The following is a 17,345-nucleotide window of genomic DNA, read 5'->3' on the forward strand; positions in this document are numbered from 1 at the left end:
ACGAAAAGTTCTTTAAATCCAGAGTATCTTTTAATGGAGTTTAATTGACTTAAGATGTAAATACAACTTTAAGACTCTTACAAAAATTACGATGATTCTTTCTTAAAAAATATGAAAGAGAAAGACAAAATGGGCAGAAAACTGGAACAAATCATCTATTCCTATGGCATTCCACTTATACAATCTCCAACAAAGATTTTGAAAAAAAAATTGATTTAAATAATATGACATAAGAAAACACAAAAAATGGCTTCTAAGGAGCCCTTAGGAAACACTTTTCTTGAAAGCTAATAGGAAATGGACCAGTTTTATTTTATCTTAACTACTTTGAAGATTACCTTCTGTCATTTTATCAGTATAAATGAACAATCAAAATAATATAATTTCCGGGGCCGGGCAGTGGCGCTAAAGGTAAGGTGCCTGCCTTGCCTGCGCTAGCCTTGGACGGACCGCGGTTCGATCCCCCGGTGTCCCATATGGTCCCCCAAGCCAGGAGCAACTTCTGAGCGCATAGCCAGGAGTAACCCGAGTGTTACTGGGTGTGGCCCAAAAAAAAAAATATATAATTTCCTGGGACTGGAGCAATAGTACAGCAGGGAGGGCATTTGCCTTACCCAGATTTGATCCCCAGCATCGCAGATGGTCCCCTGAGTCCGGCAGTAGTGATTCCTGAGTGTAGAATCAGGAGTTCCCTTAAGCACTGCCAGGAGTGGCCCCAAAAGCAATGTATGTATGTATGTATGTATGTATGTATGTATGTATGTATGTATGTATATGTGTGTGAGTGTGTGTATATATATATATATATATATGTAATTTCCTTTAGTAAATGTAATAAGCTCTCAAACTTTCTTACTAGAACCTTAACAGTATGATAATTTTAAATACTAAAACTTAGGAGCCAGAAAGATAGTACAGCAAGTAAGATGTTTGCCTTGCCTTAAATATAGTCGACCTGGGTTCAATTCCAATCAGTAGTGATCCTGGAGCACAGAGTCAAGAGCAAACTCTGAGCTAGACCAGGAAAGGCCCAAAAATCAAAAGTAAAAACAAATTTTTAATCAAATCAAATAAAATTCAAATTTAAATCACTGTAAATTGTTATCTGTCCTTGTCACAGAGAAAACCAATAACGTGATAATATTTATACACTCTACTATGAAAAAATATAAGGGGGTTTGGAGCAATAGCACGTCTGAGCTCAGAGCCAGGAGGAGGGAGGGAGGGAGGGAGGGAAGAAGGGAGGGAGGGAGGGAGGAAGGGAGGGAGGATGGACATAATATCCATTACCAAACACTACATTTTTAATACATTTGGTGAGGAATATTAAGACCATAGTATGAGTATATCTACTACAGAAAAATATCACTCACACCACTTTAATTACTGTAGAATCTCTGAAGAAAAGGCAACAGAAATAAAAGCCAAAAAATCCTACCTCTCCAAAGGCTGCTGGATTAAACGGAAGAACAGTGGTCCCAGTCATGTACTTGGCTGGAGTTTTCATCCTATGATAAGCCTAATAAAGTTAATAAACACATAAATGAAAATGGAGCATGTGTCCTTTCCTAAGTCAAAAAAATTATTTTTACTACATTATAGTCTGTAATTGGTTTTTGTAGTCAAATATATTCATTCCCATTAATCATTATTGTATATATTCCTAAAATTCTGCGTGAGTTGTGGAGTTTTTTCTTCCTCATGATTATTACTGGCATCAAGGACCTCCAGATAGAAAAGAAAGAGAAATAAAGCTCTATCTGCAGATAACATAACTATGTTTAGAAAATCCTATGACTCTACAAAAAAAGAAATCTTCAAAAAACCAGTAGGTTTTGGAGCCAGAGGGATAGCACAGTGGTAGGGCATTTGCCTTGCATGCGGCCAACTCAGGACAAATGGTGGTTTGATTCTCGTCATCCCATCTGGTCTCTGGAGCCTGCCAGGAGCAATTTCTGAGCGCAAAGCCAAGAGTAACCCCTGAGCACCACCAGGTGTGCCCCAAAACCCAAAACCAAAAAAATCAAAAAAAAAAAAAAGATTTTTAAAGTAAAGAAGCAAGCTACAAAATACACAAAAGTTCATAGCTTTCCTATATACAAATGATGAAAGAAATGAGATAGCTTTTAAATTCCATTCACAATTGTGCCTCATAAAAATCAAGTACCTCAGAATCAAATTAATTAAAAAGATAAAAGACCTACACAGAAAGTAACTACAAATCATGTCAAGAAAGAGAAGAGAACATGAGGAAATGGAAACACATCCCCTGCTTATGAACTGGGAATATTAACAATACTAAAATGACAATACTCCTAATACTCCCATTGTACAACTTCATCGCAGTTTCTATAACGATGTTTTTCTATGATGTGTTTCAAAGAAATTATTCAAGCATTTCTGAAATATGTATGAAACAATAAATCTCCATCAATAATACTTTTTTTTGTGTGTGTGTGGTTTTTGGGTCACACCCGGCAGTGCTCAGGGGTTATTCCTGGCTCCAGGCTCAGAAATTGCTCCTGGCAAGCACGGGGGACCATATGGGATGCCGGGATTCGAACCGATGACCTCCTGCATGAAAGGCAAAGGCCTTACCTCCATGCTATCTCTCCGGCCCTTCCATCAATAATACTTAAGAAAAAGATGGGAGGCATCACTTTCCCCAATTCTAAAAATCTACTACAAATCAATAGTAATTAAAATAACACAGTACTAAAATAAAGATTCACTGTCTTAGACCAATGGAATAAAATTGAATATACTGAGATGTAGATACACGATAAGTTAATCTTTGATAAATAAGCAAAAATTATAAAGTGAAGCAAGGAAAGTATCTTCAATAACAAGTGCAGGAAAGGGGCCAGCGAGGTGGCGCTAGAGATAAGGTGTCTGCCTTGTAAGCGCTAGCCAAGGTAGGACCACGGTTTGATCCCCCAGCGTCCCATATGGTCTCCCCAAGCCAGGGGCAATTTCTGAGCGCTTAGCCAGGAGTAACCCCTGAGCATCAAACGGGTGTGGCCCGAAATATAAAAAAAAAAAGAAGTGCAGGGAAAACTGGTCAGCTATACGCAAGTCCACAAACAAGCCTAAGTTTCCATTAACACTGCCCCAAGCTACCTGATAGCAGGTAACCTAAATGATAAGGACACAAGGGAACAGTAGGAAGATACCCTAGACAGCAGCCAATAATTTTAAATATCATCAGGAGCTAGAACCTCCCTATGTTCATCTTCTCCCTATATAAACTGGCTTGTGACCTTGGGCATAGTCATCTCCTCTGAATTCCCAGCATCCCATATGTTCCCCCAAGCCTGCCAGGAGCAATTTCTGAGCACAGAGCCAGAAGTAACCCCTGAGCGCTAACAAATGTGGCCCAAAAACTCAAGCCCCGGCCCCACAAAAGGGAAAGAAAATGACCTCAGACCTCTTTCTAATACCATGCATGAAAGTCAAATAAAAATAGATTATAGACCTTAATATCAGACCTGAAACCATATGGGTACATAAAGGAAAACGTAGGTAGAACTCTCCATAACAATGAATCTAAAGGCATCTTCAACAATGAAACATCACTGACCAAGCAAGTGAAAGCAAAGATAAACAAATGGAACTAAATTAATAAGTTTCTGCTCATCAAGATAATGATGACTAGATACAAAGAACGCCCAGAGAATGGAGAGATTATTCACCTAATACCCATCTGATAAGGGGTTAATATCTAACATATATAAAGTTGGTAAAGTCCAACACCATTAAAATATAGGGAGAAGAGATAAATAGAAACTTCCTCAAAGAAGAAATAAAGATAGTCAAGAGGCAAATAAGAAATGCTACAAATCATTAATCATCAGTGAAATCAAAATAACAAAGAGATATCATCTGACATCATAGACATTGGCACACATCAAGGACAAGAACAAATAGTGCTGGCAAGAATAAAGGGAGAAAGGGACTTTCATTCATTGCTGGTGGGAATGCAAACTGGTCTAGCCTTTTTGGAAAATATGAACATTCCTCATAAAACTAGAAATTACAGTTAAAAAAAAACTAGAAATTGACCCAGCAATACCACTCTTGGGAATATACATTATCTAAAGAACTAAAAACAATACAGAAAGGTATCTGCACTCCTCTGTTCATTGCAACACTATAAACAATACCAAAATCAGGAAACAACCCAAGTGCCTGAGAACAGATGAATGATCGGTACAACTATACCATGGAATATGAAGTCATTAAAATTTGCTTATGCACGTATGGACATGGTATCATGTTGAGTGAAAGAAATCAGAAGGAGAGGGACATAGCATGAATAAATTCACTTGTGGAATATTTTTAAATATGTATGTATATGTATATGTATAGTCAGAATAATTACCCAGAGACAACAGTGATAAGGACCACTGAGGACTGGTCCATGACAGGAAGTTTGCCACAAAGAGTGGGGGAGTGTAGTTAGGACAGAGAAGAGACCACTATAATAATAGTTGGAAATGATCAGTCTGCATAAGAACTAGGTGCTAAAAAGGAGATAGTCATCTGTATGATGCCTTTTTAGTTAAAAAAAAAAAAAACTCAAACAACTGTGCCTAAAAGGTATAAAAAGGAAAAAATTAAAATGAGACAATAGTGTCTGTACAGAGGTAGGCTGGAAGGTGAGGGGAGGAAAACTGGTGACATCAGTGATGGGAAGTATACACTGGTAAAGGGATGGGTGTTGGATCATTGTATGCTGAAATTCAACCATGAGCAACTTTATAACTATGTATTTCCCTATGATTCAATTAAAAAAAAAACTTGTTTAAGAAAAAAATATCAGCAAGTAAAATCAGACTAACTCATAAAAAAATTAAGTCTATTTAATAAAAAAAAAATAGGCTCACTAGTACAGGGGAAAGCAGTGATATTCCACTGCATAATCAGAGAAGCACTAGTATAAAAGCAGGGAAATGTGGAATCCTGACTGTCAATTAAGACTGAGCTATGAGCAGAAAACTGAAAGTCAGTAAAGCAAATACAGTGATGTTCCATAACCTCAGCTGAAAAAGTCTGAACTCCTTCCTGAAGAACTCAAATGTGTAATGGCCTGATGAAGAACTCAAATGTGTAATGGCCTGATGATGAGGTAGAGAGAGCTCAAAACACTGGAACACTGTTTGTAAGCAAAAGGCCCCAAGTTCAATCCCTGGCACTGAGTAGTCTCCAAATACTTCCAGGTATAGTCATAATGGCTCCTGAACACCACCAAGCTGGCTTTGGTGGCCCCAATCATTGCAGGCCCAACAAACATGATAAGTGGTTTCCAACACTGCTTGGGAAGATTTAAAAAAGGGGAGGCTGGAGCAATAGCTTAGCAGGAAGTGGCTGCATTGCAAGTAGCTGACAGGTTCCATTCCCATTATATATGGGTTCCCAAACACTGCCTGAAGGATCTTTACGTGGCAGAGCTAGGAGTAAGCCCTGGACAAAACTAGGTGTGGCCTCCTCCCAAAAAAGGAGAGGTTGTTTGTTTGTGGGCCACAACTAAAAAATGTTGTTCGTGAGGAGGCTTGCTCCTGCTCCTGGCAGTGCCCAGGGTCCATGCAGTTCTAGGGATTAATGTGAAGCATGGTTTGCAATGTGTTTAGTTTATTGAGTGCTCTGACCCAGGAAGTATTTCCAAGGGGAAAATTTTTATACACAGTCAAAATGTCTACATGCATTAAAAAAGAACTGTAACTAATCCAAAACAATTCTATGTTCCTTACTTTTTGTATCTGCCTCCTTTTATAAATACTAATATTGCTAGAAACCTTACTGCCATTCAACATCTAGTTATAACATTTCATCCATTATAGGATCCAAACAAATCATCTGAAGTAAGATCTCATACCTTTTCTTGTATGTAATAAACCATTTCTGGGAAAGAAGGCATCTGCTTAGCAGCATTTTCTTTTCTATTTCTACCAGGAAGACACCTTAACACTCGTTGTGCTTCTCCATGAACTTCTTCTCGCCTTTCAGAAAGACAAGTAGAAATAAAAATGAAATTTCACCAACTGGAGAACAATTGGAGAAAAAAAACAGAATTTTAATTTTATAGTCTGAGAAAATTGTTGCCTATCTAAGCATAAAATAAACTAATAAATTAGATAATTTTAGAAATTGAGTTTTGAAGAGATATATAACAGCCTGCATCTTTTAAATTCACACACAGAACAAATCAGGTTACTAAATAAGTCATTATGTAAGTATCTGTTTATGCACTTTACACTAATTAGAAACAAATCATAAATTATATGACTTTAAAAGTCATGCCACCAACCTCTTACTATCTCTATCTAATCTGGTAAATATTGCTACTGATAATGAGACAAAAACATATAAAAATGTGAACAATCCGTTTCTGACCACCTAGAAACTGACCTCAGCAATACTTTTATTCAGATAAATCAGAGGTAAAGGTCCTTAATTATTTCTTAAAACTAGCTCATTTTCCTAACAGATGAGTTAATCAACAGTAAGACAATAAAGCCTCACATTGTCAGAAACTATTTTTATTTGCTCTAAACAATTTTAACTACATTTATATAAAAAGAGAGAGCTATTGGAATAGTTTCCTTTAAGTTGATTTATTAAGAACAATTTTCAGCACGAGCCTGGGCTTAAATAGTGGCTCTACAATAAACTACCATTCAGATCACAGATCTCTGGGTCTTCAGACTGCAGGCTGGGAACTTAATAGAAAAGAGAAGTAGAGAAGAACCAGAATAAAGATTAATAATACATAGTAACTCAGACCAAAAAATAAATGCAGCTGTGTGAGAAAAGAGGGCCAAACAAGACTTGGAGATAACCTGTAATATATAATGCAAATGCCAAACAACTAGTTCGAACCAAAAGTTTGGCTATGAACTCTTGAAAACAGAGACTAGTCTATGTATTTATCTGTGGTGGTTAAGAAAGGAAAGCAGAGCTGCCCGTTAAAGGACATAAACTGCCAATTATAAGAGAAATTAAGCCTTAAACATCTATTGTGTAGTGACTACCATTAACATAATTATATACTTGGAAGCTGCTTAAAATAAAAGTTCTTAAATGTTCTCATCACAAACAAATGGTGACTGTAAGATATGATTCAATGGTCAGGTAACAGTATGACAGCAAAACAATTTAGCCATATATAAATGATTCAATATATTATACACCTTGGTTGTTCAGTGCTTCGTAAATTGTTTCTAAATAAAACCAAGACAAATCAAAGAGCAAAATCAGTAACTTACAGGAGGAAACCAATAGATGGCACAGGAAAGCACACAGCTGAGCTGATCAGAATAGTAAAATACTTACCAAAAAATAAAATAGAGGCCAGAAAGATAGCACAGCAGTAGGACATTTGCCTTGTGCATAGCAACCCAGGACAGAAGGTGGTTCAATTCCCGGGATCCCATATGATCCCCGGAGCTAACTAGAAGTGATTTCTGAGCACAGAGCTAAGAGTAAAGCCCTGAGTGCCGCTGGGCTCATAGGAGCCAGAGCAATAGCACAGTGGTTAGGATATTTGCCTTGTACACGTCCAACATTTTCAATCTCAGGCATCCCTCATGGTCCCCCAAGCCTTCCTGCAGTAATTTTTGAGCACAGAGCTAGGTGCAATCCTTGAGGACACCTAGTGTGGCCCCCATAAAAAATAAATAAAAATATAAAAGTTCTAAATAGGAGGTAAAATAAGGGTTATTATTATAAAATATACTAAACTGTTTCATTGATTTTACAATGCCACTAAGATATATAACAACTGATTATCAATTTCAGAACTATTTTAAGTATCTTTAAAAATAGATTATGTGGGCCTGGAGAGATAGCACAGCGGCATTTGCCTTGCAAGCAGCCGATCCAGGACCTAAGGTGGTTGGTTCGAATCCCGGTGTCCCATATGGTCCCCCATGCCTGCCAGGAGCTATTTCTGAGCAGACAGCCAAGAGTAACCCCTAGCACCAGTGGGTGTGGTCCAAAAACAAAAACAAAATAGATTATGCATGGTGCCATAGAGATAGCACAACAGTAGGAAGTTTGCCTTGTAGACCCAGAATGGACATGGATTCGATTCCTGGCATCCCATATGGTCCCCTAAGCCTGCCAGGAGCGATTTCTGAGCGCAGAGCCAGGAGTTACCCCTGAGCACCTCCGGTACAACCCAAAAGCCATATATATAATATATGCAAAAAACTATATACATGCAAAAAATATATATGCAAAAAACTGAATATGTTAAAAATAAAATGATACACCCTGAAAATAATAAAATTATCAAAATATGTCAAGCTATCAACATTATTTTTTCTTAAAAGACTTTCAAGATATATTATGGATTATATAAAATCATGTTTTTATATACCTAATCATTTTATAAACATTTCTTATTAAAAATCATACTTCTAAATTTCTTAATTACTTCTAATTAATAAACAGCAACAAAATTCTGGTAATTCTCAAAATGTTTTAATTAATCCAAATTAACAACTGTGAAAACTTACGGATCTCCTGCAGCTAGTAACAGCAAATATCTGGAAGGTATATGGTCTGAAGGAAACACCGTGCTGGCAAACTTCACAGCCACCTGTCGGACTTGAACTTCAGGCTATTTTCGCATAGAAATGCACACACACAAAATGTTCAAAAAAATAAAAATTCAATCATCAATAATCAATTCTGAAATAGGTCATATTAAATGCAATCAAAATTTAAGTTGTTATCAAAAACTACCTAAATAAAATGAAGAAAAGCATTTCTTTAACATCTTTCTTTCTTTTCTTTTTTTTGGGGGTCACACCAAGCAGTGCTCAGGGGTTACTCCTGACTCTACACTCATAAATCGCTCCTGGCAGACTCGGGGGACCATATAGGATGCCAGGATTCAAACCACCATCCTTCTGCATGCAAGGCAAATGCCCTACCTCCATGCTATCTCTCTGGCCCCAAAGCTCAACTTTTACATATTAGTTTTAATATTAAAACTAATTCCAAAAGAAGTTTCCACTATATAAATATACTCAGTTAAATTAAACAGATGAGTCATTACTAACTTAACTGAGAAAAGCAACTGTAGAATCTACTGGTGTTAATAAGCCTTATCTTTGTGTACTTCTTTCTAAGTCATTCCTCCTGTCAGTAAGTTCCAACAGTAAATGAAAGGAGAGATAAGTACTATATGAGATTTTGGTATTGTTAAGGACTATGGTGCATTATCTAGCTATAATCTTAATACCACCTTAAACAAAGCATGACAAAAAAGAACAAATTTGGGACCGGAGAGATAGCATGGAGGTAGAACGTTTGCCTTACATGCAGAAGGATGGTGGTTCAAACCCGGCATCCCATATGATCCCCCGAGCCTGCCAGGAACAATTTCTGAGCATAGAGCCAGGAGAAACCCCTGAGCGCTGTCAGGTGTGACCCGAAAACAAAAACAAAAAATATTAAAAGTAGGAAATGTAGTAGCTGGAATGACAGTACAGAAATAATAAGACATTTGCCTTTCAAAGGACCAAACTGGTATGATCCACATATGGCTCCCCTAAGCCTTTAAGGAGTGATCTCTAAGCATAGAACAGGAGAGTAAGCCCTGGGTACAGTCAGCTGTGGCCCATAAAAGATATTAGAAAGTCACCATGCCCCCTCAAAATAAACAAATCAAAATATAAAATGTAAAGACTAGAAGTATAGTATAAGGGTTTGATCTAGGTACCACAGAGCCCAGGAGCACAACCAAGAGTGGTCCAGCAAGCCTCTGACTAGGATAGCACTGGTGGTTCCTTCTTCCAATGGTAGGGCCCACAGAGCACCACTTCTATCTCCAGTACTAGCAAAGAACCATCACTGGTCACAGAGTCTCCAGTACTGGCACCAAGGCCCTCCGAGCACAACTCAGGAGGCCAAAAAACTCAAAGTATTTACTTCCATTGCCGTTCATATCGTTGGACCTACCTTTATCAAGTAAGAAGCCACAAGTGCTTCCATAAGAGTTCGCTGTGCTCCTTCCAGTGTACTGTAAGCCCCAACCATCATAGATAATGCTTCTTGAATAGCAAGGCGGGTCTCAGGTTCTTCCTACAAAGAAGATATAAAGATAGCATTTCCTACTTTGTTGGGTTTTCATGTGAGGAACACCCAAACAGAAAAGATAAACTTGCCAAGTGTTTCCCTACCTTACACAGAGCTTCAAAAAGCTGCTGCACAAGAGCTATATCTTTAGTGAATAAATGAGGCATTCGGCTGTAAGAAAACATAAGATCCTCATTATATCAGTATCCATGAGACAAGGAAATAAAACATACAAAAAAAAACATGCTCCTGAGCTTACACTATCATCTTTCTTCACAACTTCAGAACAATTAGTTTACACCTCCAAAAAGTCACTTTATTTATTTATTTTTTTTTTTTGGTTTTTGGGTCACACCCAGCAGTGTTCAGGGATACTTCTGGCTCTATGCTCGAAATCATCCCCAGCTTTTTTCTGCTGAGTCTGCCTAGACACTCCAAGAACTATAATCTCTCCAGGACCCACACCCAGTAAGATGTCCCTACCCAACGCATGTGGGGCCAATTCCTGCCGTGTGATTGGGTACCCAGAGACTTATAAAGCATGGTGGCCATGCTCTCTGGCACATTTTAAGAAGCAATCTACAGCCTTGCCAATGGAGTAATTTTGCAGTACACCCCCATATTTACAGAAATCAAGATGGCTCCTCTAATAATCTAAAAAGTAGGAAACAAATAGGTATCCTCTCAAGTAAGAAGTTTAGAGTAGAATTATGGAAAATGTTCAGGGAGCTCAAAAGAAAGCATCGATAGTCTTGACTGGAGCAAAATTAAGCATCAAGAAGATTTGTCAACTGAAATTAGAAATTTTCACACTGAACTAACAGATCAGAAAAACTGAGTTTATGCAAGTGTTGCCGGGCACGGGGTTTGGGGAGACCCCATGCAGGAGCCTTTCTCCCTAGCCTAGGGAGTGCTGGGAGGTTTGGCAGGCCCCATAGCCTACCCCCTCTTCTTCCCCTGGACTCCAGGCCCTACCTGGGTGCCAGCTCAGGTGGCCAGAAGTAGGTTCAGGTGGGCTCTTAGTGGTCCTCAGGCTTCCCCCTACCTCTCCCTACACTAATGAAAATGCACTTTGGGAGGAGGGCAGGCCGTTTTAGTACTGGTTTATGTTGGGACAGTCACTGGAATTTTTTCTCCTTGTTTTCCTATTGATAGTATTGTATGCATATATTTTATATATCCATAACATCCATTTTGTATTGTGACCTTGATACTGCCCTACAAAGCTCATTTCTAATTTTTGTTTGTTTGTTTGTTTTGTTTTTTTGGGTCACACCCAGCAGTGCTCAGGGGTTACTCCTGGCTGTCTGCTCAAAAATAGCTCCTGGCAAGCATGGGGGACCATATGGGACACCGGGATTCGAACCAACCACCTTTGGTCCTGGATCGACTGCTTGCAAGGCAAACGCCTCTGTGCTATCTCTCCGGGCCCTCATTTCTAATATTTTACTGCCTCAGTCCCAACCCTTACTTCCCCCCATCCTCCCATGTAGGTGCAGCTCATGACATGAAGCTCACCACATAGAGTGATAAGTGCAGTTAGAGAAATAACTACACTGAAAACTATCATAACAATGTGAATGAATGAGGAAAAAATAAAGCCTGTCTCGAGTACAGGTGTGGGTGGGGTGGGGAGCAGATAGATCTGGGAAATTGGTGGTGGGAATCCTGCACTGGTGAAGGGAGGTGTTCTTTACATGACTGTAATCATACAACTACAATTATATTTGTAATCACGGTGTTTAAATAAAGATAATTTATAAAAAAAAAAGAAAAAGAAATCACCCCCACAGGCTCAGAGGACCATATGGGATGCCAGGATCTGAACAACCATCCTTCCGCATGAAAGGCAAATGCCTTACCTCTGTGCTATTTCTCCAGCCCCAAAAGTCACTATTTTTAAAGTAAATATTTAATTAATTCCTCAATTGCATTATCCAAATAACCCTTGATTAATATTCATTCTACTAGTCACTTGATAAAAATTTTTCCATGCATTCAGTTAATATTTCTGATTTAAATATAAAGAAAACAGATTATTAAGACTGAGTTTTTACTTAAACTAAAGGCTATAATAGGAAGTTGTTAGTTTTGCCACAAAAAACTGGGGATACTGACAATCCTGCATTCTATCAGGTGATCTGAGTGAGTCCCAGGTTCCCTTTTCTTTAAGTATAAAAGAGCAAAACCTAGTTTACACAGGTTAACAACATAACCTACACTGGGGCAAAAGCAGAGGATGATGCAATAAAGATGCTGTGCTTCTACCTCCTTAACTTAGAAATAAATACATGGAAGGGGAAAAGCAGGAAGATCTGAATGGAAGAAATCACACTACAGAGAAGAAAAAAAATATCTTTGAAAATAAGATATTCAGGGGCCAGAGAGATAGCGCAGCAGTAGGGCGTTTGCCTTGCTCACAGCCGACCCAGGACGGACAGTGGTTCGAATCCCGGCATCCCATATGGTCCACCAAGCCTGCCAGGAGCAATTTATAAGCACAGAGCTGGAGTAATCCCTGAGCGCTGCCAGGTATGACCCAAAAATAAAATAAATAATAAAGAATAAGAAAACATATTCAGAATGATAACATAATACTAAAAAAAAGTCAAGCACTACAAAACCTTAATGATTGGAGTTATAAAAATAGTCATTAAGGGGCCGGAGAGATAGCACAATGGTAGGGTGTTTGCCTTGCATGCAGCCAACACAGACCACGGTTCAATTCCCACCATCCCATACGATCTCCCGAGCCTACCAGGGGCAATTTCTAAGAGCAGAGGCAGGAGTAACCCCTGAACATTGCCGGGTATGACCCAAAAGAAGAAAGAAAAAAGAGAGTAGTCATTTAGTAGCAACAAGAACAATTAAGGAAAACCATGTCTCTAGGGTTCAATAAATATACCCATTATGATTCGATCCAGGTCAAAATCACATTTCATGACTACCAACTGATATAGTTTCCTATGCAAATTAAAAATGTCTCACATATTTTGCATTTTCAAGGAAGACATTTTAAAACACCTCTGGAAACTAAAGACATTTCCTTGAAGAATAAAAACAAATATATTATCTCTATCCGTTATCAAATGCCACTTAATTTTTCTTAATTAACCAATAGGTATATCTCTCTCTTAAGAGTTTACTCACCTGGAGAGTTTTCCAACAGCTGAATATGCCATACACAGTAGCTTAGAGTCCTTGAAGTTAAGAAAAAATAATAATAACAAAAAACACAGAACAAAAAATAACAATAAATGGCAAAACCTTTTTGCTGCAATTTTATACATTATTTTACTCCTTTTTAAACCAATGTCTCTCTCTAGCTACCCATTAACACCTAAGCAAAACAAACTAGTGTCTAGACCCAGAAATTGTCAAGTTTCTAAAAGAAAAACAAAAACTTTGCATTCCCAACTCACTTCAAAAAAACAAATGAAGTGGGGCCAGAGAGATAGCATGGAGGTAAGGCCTTTCATGCAGAAAGTCATTGGTTTGAATCCCGGCATCCCATATGGTCCCCCGTTCCTGCCAGGAGCAATTTCTGAGCACGGAGCCAGGAAAAAAACCTTAGCACTGTCGGGTGTGACCCAAAAACCACAAAAAAAAAAAAAAAAGAAAGTAAACATAGGAAATTGATTTCTCTTAAATGGTGCTAATTGAGTATATTTTCTATATTATATGACTTACAAACATCAAAAGATGCAAACCTCTCTTACAAACTAGGAAAAGAGATTAACTTAGAAAATTCACTACTGGCCAGACAGATTAGGGTCCTCCTTCTCTTACCCAAAATTGTGTATGTGGAAAGTAATTTTCTAAATATCTTAAATCATATCCTCACCTATCTTCGATCACAAAAAAAATAAAGGATCATAGTGAAGTCATAGTTGAAGAGGATTCACATCATGATCTAGACAAAAAATAAATTTTTGGGGGGGTCACAACCGGCAGCACTCAGGGGCCAATCCTGGCACTACGCTCAGAAATCGCCCCTGGCAGGCCTGGGGGGCATGGGATGCTGGGATTCGAACCACTGTCCTTCTGCACGCAAAGCAAATGCTTTATCTCCAACCTATCTCTCCAGCCCCTATCTAGACAAAATTTTGATGCATGCTTTTAAGTTTGTCTTTTGATTTCTCAAATGCCATAAATTCTTCTGTCAGCTGATATTTATACATTTCACAGAAGATCTTCCTTTCACTCACCACTTCTACATCTAGATGGCCACTCTTATAGCTTCATCTATTGAAAGGACCTAAAACTATCTGGTGATTAATAAAATAAGAGTCCTTGGGCCGGAGAGATAGCATGGAGGTAAGGCATTTGCCTTTCATGCAGGTCAGTGGTTCGAATCCCGGCATCCCATATGGTCCCCTGAGCCTGCCAGGAGTAACCCCTGAAAACTGCCAGGTGTGACCGAAAAACAAAAACAAAAACAAAAACAAAAAAAAAGAAAGAAAAGAAAAGGAGTCCTGTGGTTTATCTGGCCTATCTAGCATAATCATAAATATATAGTTTCTCAAACTGGAGAGACAGCATGGAGGTAAGGTGTTTGCCTTGTGTACAGAAGGATGGTGGTTCAAATCCAGGCATCCTATATGTTTCCCCCGAGCCTGCCAGGAGCGATTTCTGACCATAGAGTCAGGAATAACCCCTGAGCGCTGCCGGGTGTGACCCAAAAACGAAAAGAAAAAATATATAGTTTCTCAGGTGAAGTGATAGCTCAGCAATAGGACATTTGCCTTGCATGCAGCCAACCTGGGACAAACTGGGTTCTATTCCCAGCATCCCATTCGTCCCCGAGCCCACCAACCCCTGAGCACCAACAGGTTTGGCCCAAAAACAAAATAAAACAAAACAAAACCACAGTTTCTCCTTAAAATATTGAAGCTTTTTATTTCTATCAAAAACTCAAAGTATCTGATAAATTTTAAGAAATTATAAGAAATTATTTGGAAGGTTATATATAAAACACTTGCACACACAAATAGAAAACAAGAGAGCCAGGCCCAACACGGTCCTCAAGATATAGTTGCAGAAAAATAAGCAACTTTTCACTAACCTACTAATGTGCTTAACAATTTACATTTATTAGCTAATTTATTCTTTGTCATTTTTCAATAAAGTGGCGCTATTTTCAGTTTTCTAAGAAATAACCAGGGTGAAAGAACTGAAGTAACTCACCAAAGAAAAAACTGGAATTCAAATCAGATTTCTAACTCTAAATAGTAAATAAGATTTTGACATTATAAACATGCGTTCCTGCTTAACTAAGACTTAGGAAAAGAATACTCACTAGAGTTCTAAAATCCTTACCTTCTTTAGAAAATTATACTGAAATACCGAAGATGGTAAGAGTAATACAGTAAGGAGAAACAAAATTTGGAAATCAATACTCCAAGTAATCCTTATCCCACTAAGGTAAGGAATCAAAATTTTACTCAATGCCAGTTTTGACACAATTTTCAATAAATAAAATGTGAACCCCTAACAATTAACTGTTCCTTACTTCCAAAAATAGATCCATATTTATCATAAAGAAAGAACTTAACAATGTCTCATTCTAGTTTTGCAGCTTTGAAAATCTTATTTAAGGGTCAGAGAAATGGTATAGGACTTAAGATGCTTTCCTTGCACACTTCTGACCTGGGTTTAATCCCCACGTCCAAACCTGTTCCCAAATATAGTTGGGTGTGGCCCAAACCCTCCCAAAAATTATTTAAATTGATAAGCCCCTCAATATTACTATCAATTGACATTTACTTCCCAACAAGGCAAAAGATGGTCATCATCATTACTGAAATTTGTCCAACTTCAAGTAAAAATGTTAAAAAATGATGGGAAAAGATAAAATTTAATGATGTCAATAGTACATCATACATATTTAGAAAACAATACTTTAAAAATAAAAACTATTTACAAAATTTAAAAGTTAATTCACTTACTTCTTTATATTCATTGATTAGCTTGGTGAGGCCATTTAATAGCATTGGGCCTAATGGTTTAATCTTGATTTCTGGACAGCTTAAAAAAAATACACAAATACAAATAAGAATTCTGTAATTATGCATCTTTTCAGATGATTACTTAAAATATTGAGACATACCAAATAAATTTAAGCAAACAAAATCTGAAAAAAAAAAATTATGCTACACAAACATGATTTTTCTCTAAATTAGATATACTTGTATGATCTTCCAACAGCTTGAGAACTTTAGAAATTAAAATATTTCAGTACACAAAATCAGGACACTGGATTTGTTTCAATATCTTCTTTGATTAGAGAATACTTAATCCTAGCTAAGCATTCTTATTACCTAAAGACATTTGTATGTCCCACCATATGGCAATTAAATCAAAATTTGTATGGGGGAAGCCCAAACATATTTTTTAAGACCCCTAATGATTGTTTTTGGATTGTTTTTGTTTTTATTTTTGGGCCACACCTGGCGACGCCCAGGGGTTACTCCTGGCTTTGCACTCAGAAATCACTCTTGGCAGGCTCAGGGGACCATATAGGATACTGGGGATCAAACTCGGATCTGTCCCGAGTCAGCAGCGTGCAAGGCAAATGCCCTATTGCTCTATCACTCCAGCCCCAAGATCCCTAATGATTTTTAAGATTCCTGCATGATTCTAGCATATAGTCAGAACTAGGAACCAACTGGACCAGAGCATAGATAAGGATAGCAGGAAATGAGGAGACTGGATAAACTTAGGACTATCCACTACAGAGTCTTCTAGGGCTGACATGACATTTTTCCCTTAGCCAGAAATTAGTATTTTCCGACGTATAAGATGACCCCCTATTTTTCCTGTTAAAATATAGGATTTGGACTATATTTGCCATATAAAACTACCTCTCATTTAATGCATACCAAATGGAAATTTAAAAAAATAAGAGAAAATGAGTAGAACCCTCAAAAGGTAACAGTATATATTTAATAAAAATAGACCTTTGGAGTGCCAACAGTCATTTTAGATTTGTCATTTGTAGTGAGTGACTGTGATTTTTTAATTACGATCTACATTGAGAGCAGAGAGAAGGGGCTCCTCCAAGAACAGCTGGCTGGGGTGCAGTGATTAATAGGACAGTTAGAGGGAGACAGAGCACCTCCTCTGTGTCCCATAAAAGATGAAGAGAGGACTAAGCACTGGAAAGCCGCATACCAGAGATGACACCTGGCTGCTGGATGGGATGCAGCACTCAGTAACTCAGCTCCTCTGTGTGCCCTGAAAGATGAATCAGGACAAGC

The 17,345-nt window shown here is 38.0% G+C and overlaps 1 protein-coding gene across 1 annotated transcript in view; it reads right to left on the reverse strand.

Moving 5' to 3' along the window:
- The window catches only part of ECPAS (Ecm29 proteasome adaptor and scaffold), a 136,175-nt gene that overhangs the window by 54,187 nt on the left and 64,643 nt on the right, over positions 1-17,345 (reverse strand). Inside the window, 7 exon segments of the mRNA XM_049785173.1 lie at positions 1,439-1,519; positions 5,876-5,999; positions 8,520-8,623; positions 9,970-10,092; positions 10,191-10,257; positions 13,237-13,286; positions 16,035-16,113. Of these exon segments, the coding sequence (XP_049641130.1) occupies positions 1,439-1,519; positions 5,876-5,999; positions 8,520-8,623; positions 9,970-10,092; positions 10,191-10,257; positions 13,237-13,286; positions 16,035-16,113 (628 nt within the window).

The sequence above is a fragment of the Suncus etruscus genome, chromosome 1 (assembly GCF_024139225.1).
Source record: "Suncus etruscus isolate mSunEtr1 chromosome 1, mSunEtr1.pri.cur, whole genome shotgun sequence".
NCBI classification, from domain to species: Eukaryota; Metazoa; Chordata; class Mammalia; order Eulipotyphla; family Soricidae; genus Suncus; species Suncus etruscus.